The sequence below is a fragment of the Perna viridis genome, chromosome 10 (assembly GCF_037379345.1).
Source record: "Perna viridis isolate PV_CMFRI_1.1 ecotype Kerala chromosome 10, ASM3737934v1, whole genome shotgun sequence".
Classification (NCBI taxonomy): domain Eukaryota; kingdom Metazoa; phylum Mollusca; class Bivalvia; order Mytilida; family Mytilidae; genus Perna; species Perna viridis.
The window spans coordinates 28,912,988-28,935,196 of record NC_142454.1 but is presented as its reverse complement, the minus strand read 5'-3'; the positions used below and the strand labels follow the sequence as shown (position 1 = coordinate 28,935,196).

General features: G+C 32.1%; 1 protein-coding gene across 9 annotated transcripts in view; it reads right to left on the bottom strand.

Annotated features, from left to right (window-relative positions):
- LOC148605270 (protein diaphanous homolog 2-like) overlaps positions 1-22,206 on the bottom strand; it is a 51,733-nt gene extending 29,527 nt beyond the window's left edge. For 4 of the 9 annotated variants that reach the window (XM_088550127.1, XM_088550132.1, XM_088550134.1 and 1 more), the window contains exons 1-4: positions 21,382-21,575; positions 19,711-19,890; positions 1,918-2,013; positions 415-545 (exon numbers count right to left, since the gene is read on the bottom strand). In XM_088550127.1, the coding sequence (XP_088406253.1) occupies positions 415-545; positions 1,918-2,013; positions 19,711-19,890; positions 21,382-21,435 (461 nt within the window). In that variant the 5' untranslated portion in view covers positions 21,436-21,575. Of the gene's footprint in view, positions 1-414; positions 546-1,917; positions 2,014-19,710; positions 19,891-21,381; positions 21,576-21,736 lie in introns of those variants that run through there. The other 5 variants (XM_088550128.1, XM_088550130.1, XM_088550131.1 and 2 more) reach the window with 4 other exon arrangements.
- Positions 22,207-22,209: the final 3 nt, after the last annotated feature.

The following is a 22,209-nucleotide window of genomic DNA, read 5'->3' as shown; positions in this document are numbered from 1 at the left end:
ATACTGCAGTCATTTTATTTGAGCAACCAAAACACATTGACAATATATTTACTGGTGATATACAGTCACTGACAGTATACAACATTTTGGCTCTGCCTACTTTTCTACCCTTGCATGAACTACATGTTTATCGTAACATCACTATCAGGGGCTCCTAGTAGGGAAAAAATGCAAAAAACATGTTGTATAAAAAATTAAAATTTATTAAAAAATGACTATGATTGCAGCATAAAAAACAATAACAGTATATTGACTAGAAATAAAAACAATATATAAATTCGGCACAAATCGGGCAAAAAAACGCTCGGCAAAGCCTCACGTTTTATCCCAATTTTAACCTTCATTCTTATATTGTGTTTTTAATTCAAGTCAATATACTGTTATTGTGTTTATATGTTAACAAAAAAAGCATACCTGACAGGATTACTAGTTAGTGAAACTCGTAATGATTCCAATAATTTCAGTCGCTTATCTCCCTTGAGGTCTGGATTGCGTAATTCAGAAGTAAAGCTAGCTGGTGTATCTAGATTTCCTGGTCCAACAATCTACAGAGGAAAATAAATTTAGCTTTTCTAAAGGTCATTAAAAAACTACAGAAACATTTCAATTATCATTTTGGGGGAATTTATAGACTATTGCATGTCGAGATCTGGACATTTATTCTTTTAATGAGAAAAGTTTCCAACATATTTTTCCTTGCAATTGACATTTACTGCGTGAATCAAATCCATTACATATAACTGTGATATTTGATTTTTTAAAAGATATGAAATAAAAAAAACCACTTCATACATTTTTCATTTATTTTGGCATATTACATGTAGATCAGACATAACTCTAACTGTTTGCTTGTTGCCTTACTGACATATGAAGTTCTAAAAAATAAATATACAAAAAAAACAAATTATTTTCACTGGTACAATGTACTAATTTTTGCAATTCAGGGTGCCAATCCAATATTGTGTCTAACACTCGGTAAAAGATGTTTAACAGTGAAAAAGTAATCAAGGGAACCAAGGTTATAGCGGTAATCAAAAGAATGTAATCCAGGGACCAGAAATTGAAAACAGACACACACAAAAAAGTTCATGAAGTAACTAAAATAAAACATACTAAGTAACAAAAGAAATGAGCAACTCGGACTCCACTAAAAACTGGGAGCATGGAACAGGTGCACCGGTAGGGTAAGCATCCTCTGCATTTCTAGAAACACCCACCAAGTTGCTCATAAAAAGTCAAGTCCAGGGTAGATGAAAAAGGAAACCTTTCTTAACCAAACCTTTTATGAACTGTAGAATATATGTGATTTAGACAGGTGTTCAGTAATACACAGGTTCAAAATATATTTACAGCTAGTTGAAATAGACCAGTTCCAATTTCAATACAAATCTAGCTAAGATAGTGAGTTATTTAAACAGCTCTTTAGGTAGAAATCTGCCCTAATTTATACCAATGTGTCCTACTTAACTACCACAGAACACCTGTGTGATCTTTTTGACACTGTCTTTTAAGTTTAAAGGTTAAGGTCATCATAATTGACAGCCATTCAAAATTAAAAGACAGTGTCCAAAAGATCACACAGGTGTTCAGTGGTAGTTATATGTAAGTAGGACACATTGGTACAATGTAGGGTAGATTTCTACCTAGAGAGCTATTTAAATTACTCACTATCTATCTGGTCTATTTCAACTAGCTGTAAACTGACACATAGGGAATCAAATAAGTGTCTGTTACAGACATTTTCATTTTTTTTTCAGGGTTTGGTTTAAATAGGCTTCACTACATATTATAAAGACTATTGTGCAAACAGTATTTCATAATATTTTGATATATGTAATGAAATGGGACATTTAAGTCTGCTTAATCTCTCGAAAAATAAATCCATGTTAATATGAAGGAGAACAAACAAAGTGATACCTTCACCGATTGATGCATGCCCAGCATATTCCTCTTTTGAAACAGATCTTTCTTTCTTAGTGGAGCTTTCTTCTCTTCTGATAGATTCATGTCGTCCTGAAAAGAAAATCACAAATTATACCTTAAAACCATAGATTTTTGCAGAGTGCTTTTTTTTTACTGAAAATATCACAACTTAAATTCAACAAAAAGCTCAATTAGTCATTGCAACATAAAACAAAACTTAGATTACAGCAATAATTCTGTCGTTAGGATTGCTAACGATGCATCTGGGTACCCCACTGCTTTTGTCTACAAGTACAAATATAAGGCTTAGTAGGAGTCATAGTCTCATAAGCAGTTCATTTGTCATGCTTGAGTATATCGTATGACAAGTCACAAAAGTAGAGAAGAAAATAGATGACAATGTGGTCATGACAATTACCATTTGACAGGTTTTTTTCAGCGGGTATCTTACACATCTACAGAGGTTTCATTAAGAACTGGCTATTGTCAAAATGTAGACAGTTCAAAAAAAGGAAATGGATGGTTCATAATCACAATGGGCTCCATTCCCCCTTAGATACATTATGAAGGTGTAGACGATCTATTTTCTCTATTAAGCCCGTTAACTGAAAAGATATTGAAAGCCCTGATCTAAAGGTTACCACTTTCTGCTCCTGCAGGTTACACCTGCCCAGTCACAATTAAGAGAGTGACAAGCCCTGGATTATTTTGAATCATAAAGAAAAGGTCAACTAGAAAATTCAAAGAAAGTGAAAGGTCGTCAATGAGATGACAAGAGTAAATGAAAAGTATGGAAGGTCCAGGACCTACATGTATGTAAAAGAAATTTCAATAGTCCAGGACCTCAGACCAGTACTAATCTAAACCCCTGAAAGTTGTAAGTGTAAAGCTGATCGTTAGTAACAACGTCACAACCAAAAATAGCATTGTGACGTAATAATTTAAATTCAATATCACACTTACTACTTTTTGATATTGATGCCTGCCTGCCCTTATTATAACAATTCCACTGTTTATTAATATTCTATCAAACAATGATCAATGTGAACAATGCAATGTGTATGTAAATAGAATTAGATTGATATTTATTTTAGGTATAATCTTCAACTAATGACTTCTGGGACCATGTTTAATCAATTTACACTTGTATCATTCCATCATGACCTATTTTGTATTTTTCACTAGGTGCAAATATATAAAGAATTAGTTTAGAAAAGAAATCATGTTTTTTTTCTAATTCCTAGAAAAACAAATGTTATAATACCAATATTGTCTGTAAGGTATTCAACTTTGGTGAGAACCAAAAACAAATTTAAATTACTTTAAAAAAAAATATTTGAAAATGTAGTGCTCTTGTGGAATCCTCTATTCATAAACTTCAGAAACAAATGAAATTTGACAAATCACAAATATTGATACCAATGGATTAACTACATTCTACAGTCTCAAAATTGGGAAATTTTATTTCCAAGCCAATGTGTCCTATATAATTTTTTTTTCAAATTAAGAGTCATTGGGCTCATCTGAATTTAGACGCAAAAGACTGGCCATGGTCAGTCACTCGGGTCCATAACCCTTGATTTCAGATGAAGTACATTGAAATTTAATTTAACTACATCCTGGACCCAGTGTTTTCATTAAGAGCCGGTACCCGGTACTTTAACCCAGCTACGGTAGTGTCTAGCACTGGCAGAATAAAATAAACACAAAAAAAATAAGGAGGAAAAATCTAGTAAATCGAAATCTAAGATCGTTCCGTCTGTAGACTACGGGTATGTCTCCAAAATCGTGATCTTTAGTGTTTATTATTGTTTATATTGGTGTCTTCGTCGAGGTCCGCATCGAAATCTAAACGGTAAAGCGCTTTAACCTACAACGATTTAACGTAGTGTCCATTTATAGAAAACATGTGGTGACTTAACAATGTCAATCACCAATTATTTTGTGCTGAACAAAAAGCTCAACACAGGTGAAGATTTATGAACACGTGTAAAAAATGCCGTTCGTATTTGGAATTGCCCCATACCCGTCATTTTCCCCGATATTTGTTGTGTTTATGCAGACGAGTGCAGGAATTTTTAGTAATGACATCGAGTCAACACATGAAACAAACTTTTACAGAATTTGAATATGACTTAAGGGACGACCATTCGATTCGGAGAGGAGAGTGGGGGGAAGGGGGTGGGAAAAATATTTTGGCAGCCCTAAGTTTGAAAAGAACATGTCTGGCCTTTGCTCACAAGAATATAAAAAAAATATTGGCTCTGAGATTCAAAACAGCTACAAATTATAATAAAAAAATAAATACATTGTAACGTTTAAAAAATTCTGTCTGTCTAAAAGTCAACCAGACTAAAACTGTCAGCCTTGTTCTTTTTCATAAGCAAAGAATTTCTTATCAGATTATGATTTTTAGACCAACATTTCACAATAAGACGCATAAATTGCTCTACATGTCACAGTAATAATTAGGCAATAAACAACAACAAAGTTTAATTTTATTATGAAAATAATCAGCACTAGGAACCACCACATGATATGGAATTTCATTTCATAAACAAATGTTCAGTTTTGTTCCTATGCTTTTATTTGTATGTGTTATTGTTCAAATTTTGTAACAAGTAAATAAACAAAGAACAAACTAGGACATTTATCAAAATTTCATATAAAATGGCATAGTATTAAACAGTCAGCAAAGTTTATCAGCATTAGTCTAGAAATGTATCTCGTGGAAATCATGGGGAGCTCCTGGATTTCAAGGTTTTGAGACTAAATCAGTTATGATTAATCATATATCTTGATTTCAAATTCATATATTTTAAACAAAACTGGAGCAAATATTGCAGACTTAATCCCATATTTTCAAGTCAAAATGTAAATCTCAAAAAGGCTAACATCCAGGAGCTCCCGGACCCCCCACCAAGACGTTGCCCTGGACCCACTGGGGCTGTTCAATGCCCCCAGACCCCTTGCCGAATTTATTTGGTACCTCCTACTTTCTGTCAAACACATGTACCTCCTGCCTGAAAAATTAATGAAACCCCTGTGGACCTTCCATTTTCACATTAACTCTTATTGAGGACCCTTTCATGATCTTCTAGAGGACCTTTTATTTACAATGCAAAAAAAGTCCAGGACCATTCACTTTTGAAAGTAAATTTGAAACCCTACCTCCCTGTTCCAGGACAATTTGTTATGATGTTAAAATTTATCAAAGTGATTTGATAATTTGTACAGTAATTTTTTTCCCGTTCCCTTATATCGAATATATATAAGTATACTTGAGCAAATTGTCCACTATTGGAAACAAAAACTTCTTTTTTTGTTTTCCACACAGTTTGAGGTATGATTCATAACAAATCTTTACTCAAAAATAAGAGTCCTTTTATAAAATTACATACTGAAACATACTTCAAACTGAGTACTCCACAAAAACTGTAACTAATTCAAATAGACAAATTGTACCATCTTAAGTAGCCATCAAGAAATTTAATTTATTCCCAGTCACTTCAAACAACAAAGATTATATTTTAGGCCAATGTCCTTTGCATAAAATGCAAGATTTATGACAAAATGGAGAGAGTAAAGTTTCAAAGTCACTTTTAGATAACCTCCTGATAAATCATGCTTGTACACATATCATGACCATTCATGCGTAAAAGTTTCACCTTTCCCAACAGGTGTGAAAATTACATCCAGGTATTCACAAGTTAGGTTTTATTGGGCAAAACACTTTACATTAAGTTGACAGGACAGTAGATTATTAATGTAGCATGGAAATACATGGTAGTACATCCTTTAAGCAGGACTAGGGGACATTAAATGTCACTGTTCAATGGCTATGGCATAGATGTCTAGTACGGTGTTTTAAGATTTTAGAAAACCTTCACAAAAGGTGTTTTAGAGTACATGTACTTTTATCAAATTTGATGCAAAATTACACTGTCAATAAAAATTTCTGAAGACAACTAAGAGCCAAGAAAAGTTTAGACTTCATATTTTTTATATGACAATGTACCATTGAAGGGATTATCCTAGGATGACCCCTTTCAATTTTACGGGAAATCGTGTTCAGATAGAATTTAACTAGTCATTTATTTGGCTGGGCCCCTTGATAAGGCACCAAAATAAACTGTCTGTTTGTCCCTTATGACAGTATTAAGAGATTTCTGGCCCACAGAAATTTTGCAAGGGCTCTGCCCCATCTTCTTTTTTTTTCAAATGCCCATTGAAATCCTGAATATTTCCATAGGCTCCAATATCAAATGGGCCCTTGGCCCACCTTATGGGCCCATAATGGTCTAAAGCAAGGAAAACCCCTACCATTGGTATTATTTATCTATAAATAGACAATAATTATAAATTGCAATGGTTCTGGCAAATTACTGGAAACTCTTCTAATGTATTTTTCTATTCCATATAAGGACATTTCCATCCCCTGCAACCCCCACCCCTTGGATCCACTATCAGCATTATACACTCCCAAAGGAAAACCCTGAATAATTTGGACGTATAATTATAGTCTTAAAACTAATAAGGAGCTCTAGGATTCTACAGAAATGCTTTTCAAGTCTCTGTGAATGACTCTCATGAGATAGATAGATAACAGACCAATACATGAATCTTATCCAAATTTCTTGTAGTTGTATATTCCCTAAAATGGTCTGAAAGTTTTAACCTTGTTAGAGTATGTCGCATGTAATTGCCTTGGGCCCAGAACACAGCCTACATTTTGTATTTCATTCAGATATTTTGATACATGAATAAAAGAAAAGTTGTATATCATTAAATTTGGACAGGTGTTGGTTATTTTTTTCTATATCTGGTAATAAATAGAAACTTCTAAACACAACTATACGAAAGAGGGTCAAAATCAGCAAATTGAAAATTCTTTTCAAAGCAAACACAACTAAAACCCATTAGCTAATCCCTGAAATCATACTTTATTTTCCAGGTTTACGATTAAATAGATTTTACAATACTAAAAACGCTATAACTTGTAACTATGAAAATGTAAACATTGTAACAGCTTATGCATACAGTACAATTGTTGCAACTATATGTAAGGCCTATATTTCAATATTATCCAAGATCAAAAGGGAAATTTACTACATGTACATGCAATAAATAAATCTGACCTAATTTCTAATGATCTATTGTCAACTTCAGGAAGACTTTAAAACATTAACAAATACAAGATTTTTAGGAAACTGCTGTGAACTTTTGAAAGCAACATTTCTGTAACATAAAATATGTGAAAACAATATCACTCTCATAGTGTTAATAAGCTGTCTTGAAACAAAAAGATGCTTGCTGCAAAGACCCTCAGTTTTATTGCAACAGGCCTACCAAAAACTGCTACAAGCAAAAAGTCACAATGACCTCAAACAATATTTAAATAGGGTAAAATTAACTATTGACACTTTAAGACAGAGTTCATATTGAAAAAACTAAGCAGATTTTCTATCTATTTTTTGTTTTATTGTTATATAAAAGTCATTATGATGTCCAGCAAAAAAGCAGTTTTCTCTCCCAAAAGTGGATGACATGGATTATTTTTAAAGTACCCTAAAACATTAACTAAATAATGAACATATCAGAGTTAATTCCCTTTGTTTTGAAGTTTTTAGTGCTTTCAACTATTTTATTCTTACTATTTCAGTAAATTGCAAACCTACAATCCTTTTTTTTTTTTTGAAGAAAACATTATTTTCTTATCTCTAATGGACATTTTTTAAACACAACTTTGGCTTGTACTACCCACTACATGGGTCTACAAGGACACCCTTTTAACATTGTAGAGTAGAGACTGACATTTTTAGAGCCTGGTCCGACATTAAAGGCTGTTCTACTGCCTGTGACAAGTAAAATAAACACATAGACAAGAAGAAGTAAAATTACACTTGCCCGAAGGACCATCAAATTCTAAGTATTTTTGACATACATATATATTAACCCAAAGAAATGTTTTCAATTTAAATAAAATGAATTTTCATCAATTCGTGATTCGTCCGATAGGATAATTAAGGTTCACAAAATGTTAACATCAACCTCTGCAAAGTGTAGTTAGCAATGAGAGTGACACACAAATAGCAGCATATCCTCATAACTCATTAACCAAATGATTCTAAGCTTCTAGAGACTGAAGAAAGTAAAGTGAAACCAGCCTACACCAAACCCTATTTTAGATTTTGAAACTGGTTCAGTGTCGACAGGTGTTCGGTTTACCAAGGTTTAAATACATTCTAATTGATATTAAGGGACTTCACAATGTCTGGTATAGATTTGATTTGGATTATTCAGGGTTTGGTTTAAACAGGTTTCACTGTACTGGTAGTGTTACTAATAACACTTTGCAAGTTGTTGACGGGTCAATAATTAATGCTCTTTGATGGGCTGAGAGACATAATCAATTGTGCTGACAGACTGACAGACAAGGACAAATCCTGAATGCTGACAATGGCAAATTGAGATGACATAAGAAAACAAGTAACTGTGCCAAAGTACATGTAACAAGTGTTTAATTTTGGGTGTACTGGTACTACAATCAATCACCCTACAAAACAAAATCAAAAACTCATTGATGACTATCAGGAAATAATAAGAGTGAAAAGTTAAGGGATTTGCCAAAATACTACTTATGTGAAACCAATATACTTAAGATTTCAAGCAGATTTTGTCTGGAAAATTAATTATTTTGAATTAAAACACCTGGTAACTATACCAAGATAACACATCTAGGTGGGAAATGCTAATACTATTACAATGAGTATGATTATTACACTGGGTGGAGTACAACAAACTTCATATTTATTTCCTGCACATCACTTCAATGATTGCACATTTATTTGCAGTTCAAGAATAAATTCAATAGTTCACTGCTATATTTGAATGATTTGTTGATATATTAGAGGAAGATATTGAAAGCTTAAATGTGTGGATAAGGAGAGTTCTATTACAGTGAAACCAAACCCTGAATAATCCGAAAACCAGCCTAAACCAAACCCTGAATGATCTGAAAACCTGCCTAATACAAACCCTGAATGATATGAAAACATGCCTAAAACAAACCCTGAATAATCTGAAAACCTGTCCAAAACAAACCCTGAATAATCTGAAAACCTGCCTAAACCAGATACTTTCAAAAGTTACATGTATTTTATATTACTGTGAAAGTACCTTAATTTGTGGATACCAATTTTATTGGATTACGGAAGAAACGCAAGTTCATGGGTTCTAGAATTTGTGATTTTTAGGTTTTCAGGATACACATCAATGGGAATCTCCTGTTTGTTGGGAACCAAATTCTGAAGTCCAAAAAGCGTTCAGTATAGTCAGGTTTCACTGTATCTGTAGATAGCTAGCTGGTGTTCTTGTGGTTTATTTTCACATTTATTTCACCACAGGGTTACAAGTTGTCTCATAACAGACCACCCAAGGGTCTGTTCAGGTTAGGGCGTAATGAGCATACACTCCCTCCACCCTTACCAAGAAAAAAAAACAACAAAAAACTGTTGTCATCTGCTAAATATTGTATTGAATATGGAAATTTATCATATTTAATCATTAAACATGTCATAATCTGGTTTCCATTAATGCTGATTCTGGTAATTTTTTTTTATTATTACTGGATATGAACAAAGAGTAATTATGCCTGTCCTTCATAAAATCCTGATCTGCCCTGCCGCCCCTAAATCTTTTTAACTCTGGGTACATGGATCTATTTTAGTTTATTCAAGTCTCTAAGAGAGTGTTGGAGTTTTTCCATCTCCCATGTGCATTTTTATTTTGCTGATCTATAACCTAGAAGATGTATTATGTGTTCTACCTACACATGCAACTTGAAAACGGATTAAACTCCATTTACAATAATTGCAATTCAATTAATCTTCAGACAGTCACATGTTATAAATACATATATTCCAGGATACTCTCAGTCACATGTTTGAGTACATAAATATGTGAAAGCCTATAACATCTATTCAATATGATCTAACATTAGCAATCTTCTTTTAGATATTTAGAAATTTCATTGGAAAAAAAAACAAAAAAGAAACTCATGCCAAGTTTGGATACTGATTTCTTAATCAATGACATAAAGTCTTAATGTTGTAATGAGAAAACTCAAACCTGCTTTTTTTTCAGTTATTGCTAGTTTTGTACATTCTGTTTGGTAATGCTTATTACAAGAATTTGGCAGACTGAATATGTATAGCATTAACAATACACAGCAGAGTATGACGTTAATATACTGTGAACCTTGTTCTGTTGGTCAAATTGATGAAAATTCTACTTGTAGAAATTGAAAACCAAGTTTTCGTTAATTTAATGCATGTTGAAAAACACTTAAAATTTGGTTGTCCTTCAGGCAAGTTTTATTTTACTTTCACATTGTAATTTTGCCTTTCCCTGGCAAAAGGACAACCATTAATGTCAGAACAAGCACAAAATAAATGTAAAAATTACCTTTTTTCATTGCTATCTACTATTTTGTAAAGATTTTTTTTAAATAGTTCAATGTATTTCAGCAATAAATCTGCAATGGGAGGGGGATGGGAGTACAACTTTACCAACAGGGCTTAAGAATTCCAAAGTCCTGTTACCTATGGCAGACAGCCAAGAGAAGGAGTAAGCAAGGGAACCAAGGTTATAGCGGTAATCAAAAGAAAGAAAAAGTTGCATTTGTTAAATTCATGGTTGATTTCCATTGCAGTATAGTATAGTTTAATTTCATGCAATACTTTCGTGGAAAGCAGAAACTTTTTAAAAATCACTGTGTTCACCTGCTTGATTCTTATTTCCTACATGAACAAGTGTTAAAATGATCCAAAAGGCAATTAAATTTATTTTCAGTGGAGATAATCCATCACCTCAGAAATGTTTTCTTCTACTTTCCATCAGTCCCCAAAGGAGTTAACATACTTAATTTCCTGTTTTGACATTTTCTTTTCACATATTTTGTTTAAAAGATATATAAAAATTCACAATAAATTTCAAATTACTCTTGTGTAATCTATTTAAAAAGCAATAATCTCGAGCTTTACGTAAATTAATGGGGGGAAATTAAGTACAAGAGAAGGTTTACCAACAATTCATCTCAAGAGTACATATAAATGGAACTATTTAGAGAACAAACTTCCAACTGAAATACAATCTAGCACTAAATTTGCCCAAACCTTTTCCAATATTTCATTGGAGCACAATTACTCTTTCACAGTAGGTCCCCTGGCAACAATTTTGAGATAAATGTCTTTACTGAATTTCAATAAACATTATCTTTTATTATTTTATTTTTCCTGTAGCACTGACTAAGATATACACATTAACTGTGTATGTAGGTGTTTAAGTGACATAGTAATTATTGTCACAACACTGGAGAAGTTAACATGCTACAAAATGTCAATTACATTGTCTATTTCACCATGTGTGTAAATGACAATTGTTATTATGTGCAGAAGTCATCCCTGCAGTGCTTAGATTGTCAGGATGGCATAAATAATGACTGAAAATAAACAATAATACAAAAAGTTATGAACTTTTGAAGTAAACAGGAGAGAGAAAAAAAACATGTACATGTAGCATAAATGAGTCTACTTCATATTAAAAACAGGTATGAATAAGGGTTAAATTAACCTGCTATAATGACATCCAAATTTTAAACCATCATGTGAAATGGACTTGACCTGATTCTCATGTGAAATGGGCTAGACCTGATTGTGTAGACATGTGTAGATCTAACCATAATGGAAAGCACAATCTGTCCTAAAGGACAGGTACTGAGACACATAGATGTCAGATAAAACAGAGGTGTTTTTTTCTGGATCAAAATTGGTTGACTCAGTATATATTTTTAAAGTTCCCTCACAAACCAACTCAATTATGAACAGATCAAAGAGTTATATCCCTTTATTTTGAAGTTTTATTTTCAGTAAGTAATGAACCAAAAATCCTTTCGTTAAACCAAAAGAACAGAAACAATTTTGTTCTCATTTGAGTTCAAATTTATCATTAATACGCTTTGTTGAAACAGAAGACTTAGCTCTATAGACCTTCAATATTATATTTTTCTTCCCTTGTTATTACACACAGGCAACTTCCATGTCATTTTGCCAATGAAAACAAATAGGCAATTAAAAGTTCTATGTAGATGAGTTAAACAAACCATTTTTCAATGAGGAAGTTCTAGTAAAGCACTCAAATGCTGTAGAACCATTTGAACTGACCCCAGAAAAACAAAAAAAAAAGGATTCTTTGCAGGAAATAAGCAGTTGAAAGCTCAATGTACAGATAATGCAAAACATTTTTTTTAAAACTCCTTTGAACTAAAAAAGGAAATTGTATCGCATCGGAAAGACTTAGGACAAGTGTATAATAGACCACAACCTACATTTTGAGTACATGTTAACAGAAGTGACTAATCAAGCCTTTAAAACAATTCAATTTTCTTAAATCTGTTTTTTTTCTAAAATCTAGTAGTTTAGCCACACAAATCTCTAGCTAAATGTAGTCAAGAACGACAATGTTTTATCCATAATAGACTGAGACCAAATATCTGAATTTTACATGTACAAATGTAACTATGCATAATGGATACATCAAATACATACATGTTCAAAATTCATTTAAGTTCCAAAAGACCTGGCTAGAATAGGGATATTTATTTAATTTGGCTGAATGATACATATTGAAAATTATATATAAATACATTGTGCATTGAAGGCATATCTCGGCTAGCTGTTTAATACTTACAAATGTATATTCAGCTAAATCAGGATTTATCATTAAAAAGCATTCACCAGGTCATATTGCAGAAACAATCCCCCCTTTTCTGCCTACATTTAGAAATAAATATATTATACAAGACTGTGCATCCCTAGCCAAAAGGTCCTTAATCCTCTATTGACTTCCATAGTTTGATTTTAAAAAATTGTCATCAATCAGTTATGGTGGATTTTATTACTTGGTTGCTGGGGTCTACCAGAGTTTACTTGAAGGTGTGTTTACACTTATTAAAAACCTTGTGGTGACCTCTGAAAGTATTTACTATTTTGTATTTAGGTTATACGCTAGTGCATTTGTTATGTTTCACCATATCAATTCTTCTTCTATGGTCCCATTCTCTTTGTACTATTCTTTCAAGAACCTCAGGTTTTGAAATCAAAATGGAAATGAGGGAGTTATGACAATGAGGATAGTGGAGAGCAGAAAATGTTATCATAAGACTAATGTGAAAGTATTATTGATGCATTGTTCATGGAGAACCAATTTCATGATTTTTCGTGTTAAGGCCAAACAAACGAAATTTGGTTCCAAACGAAAAGGAGATTTATATTGATGTGTATACTGAAAACCTCAAAACCACAAATTAAAAAATCCACCAACTCATGTTTCTGCACTAATCCACGAAAATTGGTATCCACAAATAAAAGTATTTTCACAGTACTATTCTGAATTAAAAAATGATTAAAATTATCTAAAATACATACACGAGCTTTTTTAAAAAAAGTGTAGACAGTCAGGCAGACAGACCTAATCATGCTAATTTCGATGGAACAGTAGTATTAAATAATACCACAAAATATATATTACTACAATATGTTTACCATATGTCACAGGGATAAACATTAGCAGTCAACCAGTAACCCATGGCTACCAGATTTTGAGCTTGGCTACCAAACTTCTTGATGAAATTTAATTGAGCATATAGATAAATATTAAACAAAAATATGGCCTGGGTTAGCAGCTTGTATTTCCTAACCAAAATGAGCACCAATTTATCCTTGCCTATTAACTCTTAATCATCTGACATCCCAATATCTCTCCACTGAAATTTATTTTGGTCAAGCATAATCTGAGTAGATCATACACAATGATTTTGATACTCTTTTTCAAATGTGCCCACTCATGTTGAATTTGAGAAAAAAATAAACCAAATGGGAACAAAAAACTGTAATTTTTTGGAATATTGCATGATTTTGAGATAATCAGCCAAAAGTAGGAGGTAAATTCGTGGTGACAAAAGTGACAAATTCACTGCATTTTTGTACATGTATACAAAATTTGAAATTACATGTATATTAGTAAAACTACATGTATAACTAAGAAACAGAGTGGAATGTAAGGGATATAAGGTTAAGAATCTAGATTGTTTTTATGACATGCTATCTACTAATACACTTAAAAGTATCTTGCTGAGAGGGTAACACTATTTACATATACTTGAGATATTTAATAAATAAGTAATAGTATTGACCATTATGAGAAAACCACTGACCCCCTAAAATAAATACAATGTTAAATCTTATGTAATATTATGAAGAATATTGAATAATTTAAGAAGACATTAGGCAAAATAATAATGTACCAGGTACTTGTAAGTTATTGCACAATAATGTGTTCAGTATTACTAATTAGGCTTAACCAAGCATAACTTAAACCAAGTCCAGTTATAAAGACTTCATGAAGTTACTGACAAGACGTTGATCATTTGGATTTTAAAAGTTTAGCCAGCCCCCCACCCCCCCACCAAAAAAAAAAGGCTGTTGGTTATTTAAGGGCTAAAGGACATTATGCCTTTGGGAACCATTGTTATTAAAAGCATATTTGTGCAAGACATATTGACCAATTCTTTTTCTCAGGATGTACATTCAGATAAAAATCTTATCAGGTTGACTATATTATAAAGACAGACAGACTGGCAGTGTTCCCAAAGTCTTAAATTAAAGTCTAGTAATGTCAAAGCTAAGCCTGCAAAACTGACCAAATCTCAATTGCATTCATACATGTATATTGTGTAATTCTGAAATACATGTACATGTATGTTTTAAACAGTTTTCATTTCTGTTTTTAATTAAGTTTACCATATGCACATATTGTTGATATCACAGAGTGAATGAAATGTGATATGAATATTAATTTTAACACTAAAAAGTACATGTACATGTAACAATCAAATACTGAAAATTATAGCATTGCTTTGTCTATAAAGTACACGGTATAAGTATGATCATCTCGTTGCTTCAAGTATAAATACAGGTACATGTATGTAAAATATGCTTCATTGTTTATTGAAGCAAAGAAGGATAAAAGGTTTAGGGGGAAGAATTTCAACTTTTGATCTGACAGACATGTTTACCACCCACATTATGTGGTAAATACATACATGTACATATCTATTGGCTACCTATAACATAAATGTACATGTTCATAATTTTTGTCAATTTTTCACCTTGGCTTAATATTGCAAATGTTACATAACAGTTACACTAATTAAATTTATACATTGTAAAGTTTAAATGGATAATGTTTTCCTTTAAAATCAATACATAAAAGGGAAAAAAATTCAAGGAAGAAAATCTTTCAAGATAAGATAAAATACATCAACTTTAAATCTGCACAAAAGCAGCTTAGTTGCTCCAATGATAGAAGGACAGTAGAATATGTACAGAAATAACATGGCAATAATGGAACATTAAGTGTTACCCCGCCAAGTAATGGTAAAAATAGGTGATGGCAAAATGTTCAAAATGGCCTAACTTGATGACTTCATTTTGGATTTTGCTATAACTGAACTTAACCTGTATTTTGTGGTATTAAACAACTATACAAAGTTTCAAAAAAAATCATTGATCCATTCTCTAGTCATAATCAAAAAACCATCAGGGATGGACAAACACGCAACTGTCTGAAGGTACACTTTTGTTTCACGTGATACCTCGTTACATCATAAACTACATGTATTCATGCCCTAGCCAAAAAAACAGGTAAGTATGAACATCCTGGGAACTCAAGGAAACACCATCTACAAATAGAGTCCATCTTTCTGGATTGCACAGATAGAACAACTGTAACTCCTTTATATTCATCAATTTTCAACTACTTGAAGAGAAATTTGTATCCAACTATTTGTCCAATCTAATGTACAATAGATATTTTCATTCATTTAGGATGCAAAAATGTCCAAGAGTGTTAATCCTTAAAAGTAATTTTGAAACCCTGCATTATCATACAAGTTTTGGTAAAAGGTCAGATTTCCCAAACAGTTATACACAGACAATAAAAAAGAACATTAAACAAACAATACCGGTACAATATTATCTTAATGAAGCAGTACCAAATAATATATACTGTCCACCCTATTATTTAGTGTAATGTTGACCTAAGGATTAATATCTCCAGAATGTCTGCTTATCACATTTATTCTGATAAGAGGAATACCATTTGGCTTCAGATAATTTGAAAATATAGATAAATATGCTATCATAATACTCAATATGAACGGGGAAACAAAATATTAATTGAACTACATTGTACATGTATATGTAAGGGTTTAAAATTTATAAATGATTTTCGTCAACGGAGATGTACATGTACATGTATATAAACAGCCTCACTAAAGCAGATACAATGCACATGGGTTTTTTTTGTTTGAAAGTCTTATCTCCAATTTCAAGTAAATGATTAAAAATGCATAATACTTTCACCACAGGGCAGACGATATTTAAATTTCTGCAAGAGATTTCCCACCATTTTACATATAATCCAAATTTTCTACAGATTTCAAGGGAGAAACCCAATTTTCTTCCATTATCAACCTATCCTTGATTTGTATTTTTTTCCACTCACATTGGAAAATTTAGATTTTAACATGCTCACTCAAGCTTGCCTCTTCAAGGTTCTTGAATTCATCTTAATTTTACAATCTCAATTGGGAAATTATTTATCCCACCTATTACTGATGGAGAATCTATACATGTATACAGGAATAACTCTGATATTACAGCTTGTTGAAATATACCAGTCCCAATTTCATTACAAATTAAGGTAGGCTAGTAAGTAATTTAAATAGCTCTTTGGGTAGAAATCTGCCCTACATTACACCATTGTGTCCTACTTTAACTACCACAGGACACCTTTGTGATCTTTTGGACACTGTCTTTTAATTTTGAATAGCTGTGCATTATGATCACCTTAACCTTTAAATTTGTCTTCCACCATCTTAATTGACAGCTATTCAAACTTAAAAGTCAGTGTCCAAAAGACCACACAGGTTTTCTTTGGTAGTTTTGGACACATTAGAATAATGTAGGGCAGATTTCTACCTAAAGAGTTATTTAAATTACTCACTAGTCTACCTAAATGTGTATTGAAATTGGAAACTGGTATATTTCAACTAGCTGTAATAAAAAATCAAAAATCAATATGAACAAAAATGTGCTTCCTCTTTGCAGACAAATACTCTGCCAAAAAACTTATAAATCCTTTGAAGTGTTTTTAAATTATTTTATGATATATATATGAATGCATGAAAGGACAGACAAAAGTTTATCATTAACCAGTATACATGTGCATGCATATGTATATACAAGTGTATTTGTCATAAGAGGAGTATACAATGTAAAATTTACAATAACAAGATATAATTTGAAAAGTTTAGCACCTTACATCAATTGACATAACAGTATATTGCACACTAACAAACCATTTAAGATTTATTATCATAAAAATAAAGATGGATATGGTGAAACAAAAACAAATGCACCAGAGTATAACCTAAATTCATAATAGTAAATACTTCCAGAGATCTTCAAAGTGTCTTCAACGATGGTAAATGCTCTAAAAGTCTGACAACTAAAGTAATAAAACCCATGACAACGAAAAGATGACATTCCTTCAAAATAAAACTAAAAAGTAAAATATACATAATACAACACAAAGACAAACTAAAGACCAACATCTCCTGACTGTGAACAAGTGTGTGCCTGCAGTGGGAAACATACAAAAAACCTCAAGTATATGTGCAAGCCTTTCAATAAATTTGGGGATTACTGTTGAATTACTGGTGACATGCTCACCAAGAGACCATATGGAAAAGCATAAATGTTATGAAAGTCAATTGTACACGTAAAAATTACATGTATACAAATTCAATCATTTCATCTTCCTACAATACCAACCCAAACAACACAAAGATAATCCTGGTATTAATTAATCAACATAGTTTTCAGGCTAAAAACCAGACTTTCTAGAGATAACTGCATACACAAATTATACATTATCAGCAAAAAAGGGGTACATTGTATGTTCAGAAAATATCAAAATCAGTCCTAAAACTAAAGTGTTCCAAATAAATATGAAAAATGCTTAATTCATTTGATTACTGATTGCATGTATTAATTGAAAAAAAAAGGTTGCTCTGGAAGGGTAACCAGTTCCTGATTCAAGACAACCATCATGCTATTCATTGCCATACTTGTAATCCTCAAAATCAAAAGAAAAATTTAGGACCTCCCACATTTGCGAGAGGTTCTCGGTTAAAACAACTTCAATTTTTGCATATAATTAAATTTTTACATCAAAATTTGGTGTTACGTAATAATCTCACACGAGACAGTGTCATTGAGGGAAAATCACCCACTTGAACTGTTCAATAGGTTAACACTTATGCATTACAGGTCAAGTTGGTTGACAAAAGAAGGATATGTGTATTTACAAACTGTTGATGTATGACGAATGGAGGTGGTGGTTCTGACTTTCTGCTCTTTTTATCTGTGTGAAATAGATTGAAAATCAGAGTAACCTACATGTATACAGACCTGATTTTACAGTCAACCAAAAACACAAAATCATTGAAATGAGAAGTACACATACATCAATAAAAATAACTTTAATGGTAAATTCAGGTCTGCATATACATGTACACGTACATAAATGACAGACAGATGAACAAAGGGGTAGATTAAAAAAAAAAATCCAACCAAGATCTACTGACCCTTATTTTATGTGCTTACCCTAAGTTTTTTTGCTTTTTTTTTCACAAACACTATTAATGTCTAAATGAATCATACAACACAAACCAGTCAAAAACTTTTGAAAAAATAAAGAAGTTTTGCCTGCCTACCAACCCTACATTTTTAAAGCATGTAAGCAGAAATATATGTGTTTTTTCTTGGCCTAACAGTGTGGGAAACCACCGCTCGCCAGCTCGCCAAATACGAGTAGATGTGTATTTTGGGGAGTTCTTATTAGCTTTCACTCGTCAATTTGGCAGACATCATTTGATTGACAAGTTCAAAAGAAAGTTAACCAGCCAAAAAGTTACATGTATTTAGTAAAACATGCTGTAACATCACACATGAAAAATATGTTCCCTACATTTTAAGAAGTTTAGCTTGAATATGTCAAGTGAATTTTGGCATGATATGCACAATTTTATTGACTTGTAAAGCATTGTTTAGGATCTGCCACTTTAATTTCCAGTAAACAGGATGTGCCAAAACCTACGCCGTGGTCTCGATCTCATATTAGTATTCAAATGAAATTATCTTGGTAATTTAAGATTTGTTACCTGGCAAATTAGTTGTTTATTGTCAAAATAAAAATGAACAAGAGGCAAATGATAAACATTTTCTTGTTTCATAATGATTAATCTGATGAAATATATTTTTTTTATATGTGAGTTCAGAAATGGAGTACTCATTTTGTTACTGTAAAGTACATGAAAAACTTCAATGGGAGGGAATATTCGAAAATGGAAAAGTTTTTGATTAATTTAAAAACAAATGATAAGATAGTTAAAGAAAGAAAAAGAAAGGCAGAGGATAGTCAAATCCAAGAGAAAACAGATGATAGTACAGAAAAAAAACAAAAAAAATTGGCCAGTTGAATTTCTATTTGGCTAGCAAGATCAATATTCCACTAGCCAGAATGGCAAGTTGGGGAAAAAAATGGTTTCCCACACTGCCTAAGCATGCAAGAATATCCATTCAATGTACACATGTAACATACCAGCATTCTTTCAAACATTTCCAGCACATCTTTGTCTGATAAAGCACTGTAATCTGGAACAGCTTGTCGGACAACTGTACTTCCATTTGTTTCATCATATTCATTTGTTGATGGGTACCTACTGGATCCACTTGAGGCATTTTTAGAACTTTTCTTGTCCTTTTTGGTTATTCTGTCAAACTGAAAATAACAATATAAAAAATATGATGTTATTTTGGTTGTTAGCTACAAATGTATGAACACCATTATCAGGGTTTGACACTAACTTTTCACACTAGGTATCCCACAGGACTATTTGATAGAATAACTAGGTAGTCCTCAAAATAAATTTTGCAGTCTTGTCTTTAGGACTAATAAAATTTTAAGAATAAATTAAAGTAGCCAAAAGGATTACCAATTAAAATTTCAAGTTAGTCCTCTCTCAAATTACCGGTAGGTACATTTGTACATGTACATGTAGGCACAGGACTACAGCCATACCGGACTACTATTAGTGTTGAACTCTGCATTATACTTTTTCTCCAACACCCGGGTGAAATACACTATGACACTGACTATTTCACTGTCTAAATACACTTACAGTTGACTGAAATAAATGCATTATGTACAAGAAAATATGATGTTTCACAGATTTCCACCATAATCAAACACAGATCTAGGTGTGGTCAATTTCACAAAAAGTAATTAAGTGTAAGTGAAATATTAATATGATTGTAAGTTACAAAATGTACATATACATGTATGTATACATTTATAACATCATAACAAAAAACAGCAATGTGAACTGAAGTCATTTCAATTTTACAACAACATGATCTTTTTTTTAAAATTGATCAAAGAACCAACATGGTAAAGCTCCACTGACCTTCAGCGAACTCAAATTTTCTCAATTCTTGTGTTAAGAAGCAGTTTGAATCTGTATTTTAGTAATAACAGTTAATGTTTTATCATTCCTGGGACCAAGATACAAAATTAACATGTACATGTAACTTAATGCAGTAAGATTTTACACATATGTATACATGTATATGTATATTATCTCAAAACCTGTGCTACAGGTACATTTGTATCAATTGCACTATGGTACATGCACTGAGAGATCTGGTTTTCTTTCTGGTTTACTGAACCATGCTTTTTTAATACATTGGTATGTGGAAGATGATCACTCAATCTACTGCATTGTAACTACATGTACAAATGTACTAGCAGATTAGTACATTGTACAATGTACATGTCGCCATTGCAGGTGGCACAGAAAAAACATCAAATAAAACCTGGGTGATAGATATAAAAAATATTCAGATAATCAAACAAGGTACATGAAGGTAAATTTTAGGACTTAAAAAAGAGAACCAGGAGTTTATGTAAACTGTTGAGTACTGTATTACCAAAATTCAATTTTTTTCTACATGCTACATATGAACCTAATTCAAACTGAATCAGACTTATTAATATCTATATAAATTAAGGAAGTTTGGAGGATCAGAGGTAATGCAAACTGATAAACATGTTGTCATGTAAAAATGATGATCTCTACATGTACAAATGGTACAACACCTCAAATTTACATTTTACTTATTTTACATGTGCATGTACATTTGTTGTACATGTACATGTTGTAATGTACGACCACATGAAGGCTAATGTCAACATGGTTAAAAGTTGGTTTACCTTAAATGATTTCCTCTTCTTAGTATCTTTCCTGTTTAAAGGGGGTTGATCCATTTTGAATTGATAATCAATATTGCATTTGAGACAAATTAAACCCAAACAATAACTGCAAATAGTAGTTTCAGAACTATCCTACAAAGTTTTCACCACAAAAATAATGAAAAACTCATCTTTTTGTAAGACACAACATATTCGTTAGCTTTATCCACTAATAATTGACTTAAAGGGTCAATGAACAAATGTCACATATATGCGAACAATACTTTTAATCAGTAAACTTCCTGAAATGACCCCAAGATAAAACTGTTATCATCCCCCCAAAGATAAATTGTGATATTGCTGTGTGGATACTTACGAGACTGTTCCGTTTAGACATATCTTTCTTGTCCATGGCTGTTTCTCAAGTATAATTTTCCTGTGACATTAAAACCACATCTAATCTCCCAAATAACTTATTGGTGTCAAAGGAAGAACAGTTGATGTAGCACCATCTACATTTCTAGGCTAAAATTTTCACTATAATACGATGCAAAGGAAAAAAGTAATTATGTATATTCAAACTGTAACAATGTCAGTTTTTAAACAGACATTTTAAACGACTGCCATTGATATTTCATTCATATATTTGACACACTTGTTTTCGTGAATCATATTCCGCCATTTTGCTCTTCAGCGAATTTTGTTGTCCAATGGAAACGACTTTCACTGCATGTAAATAGTGAATAAAATGTTTGCAGAAGACCCAATTATAAATTATTTATAGTACTAATATTTTAAATTTTCTCGGTAAGAATCGAAGACGAAAGGTTTTCCTAAAATTTCTGCATC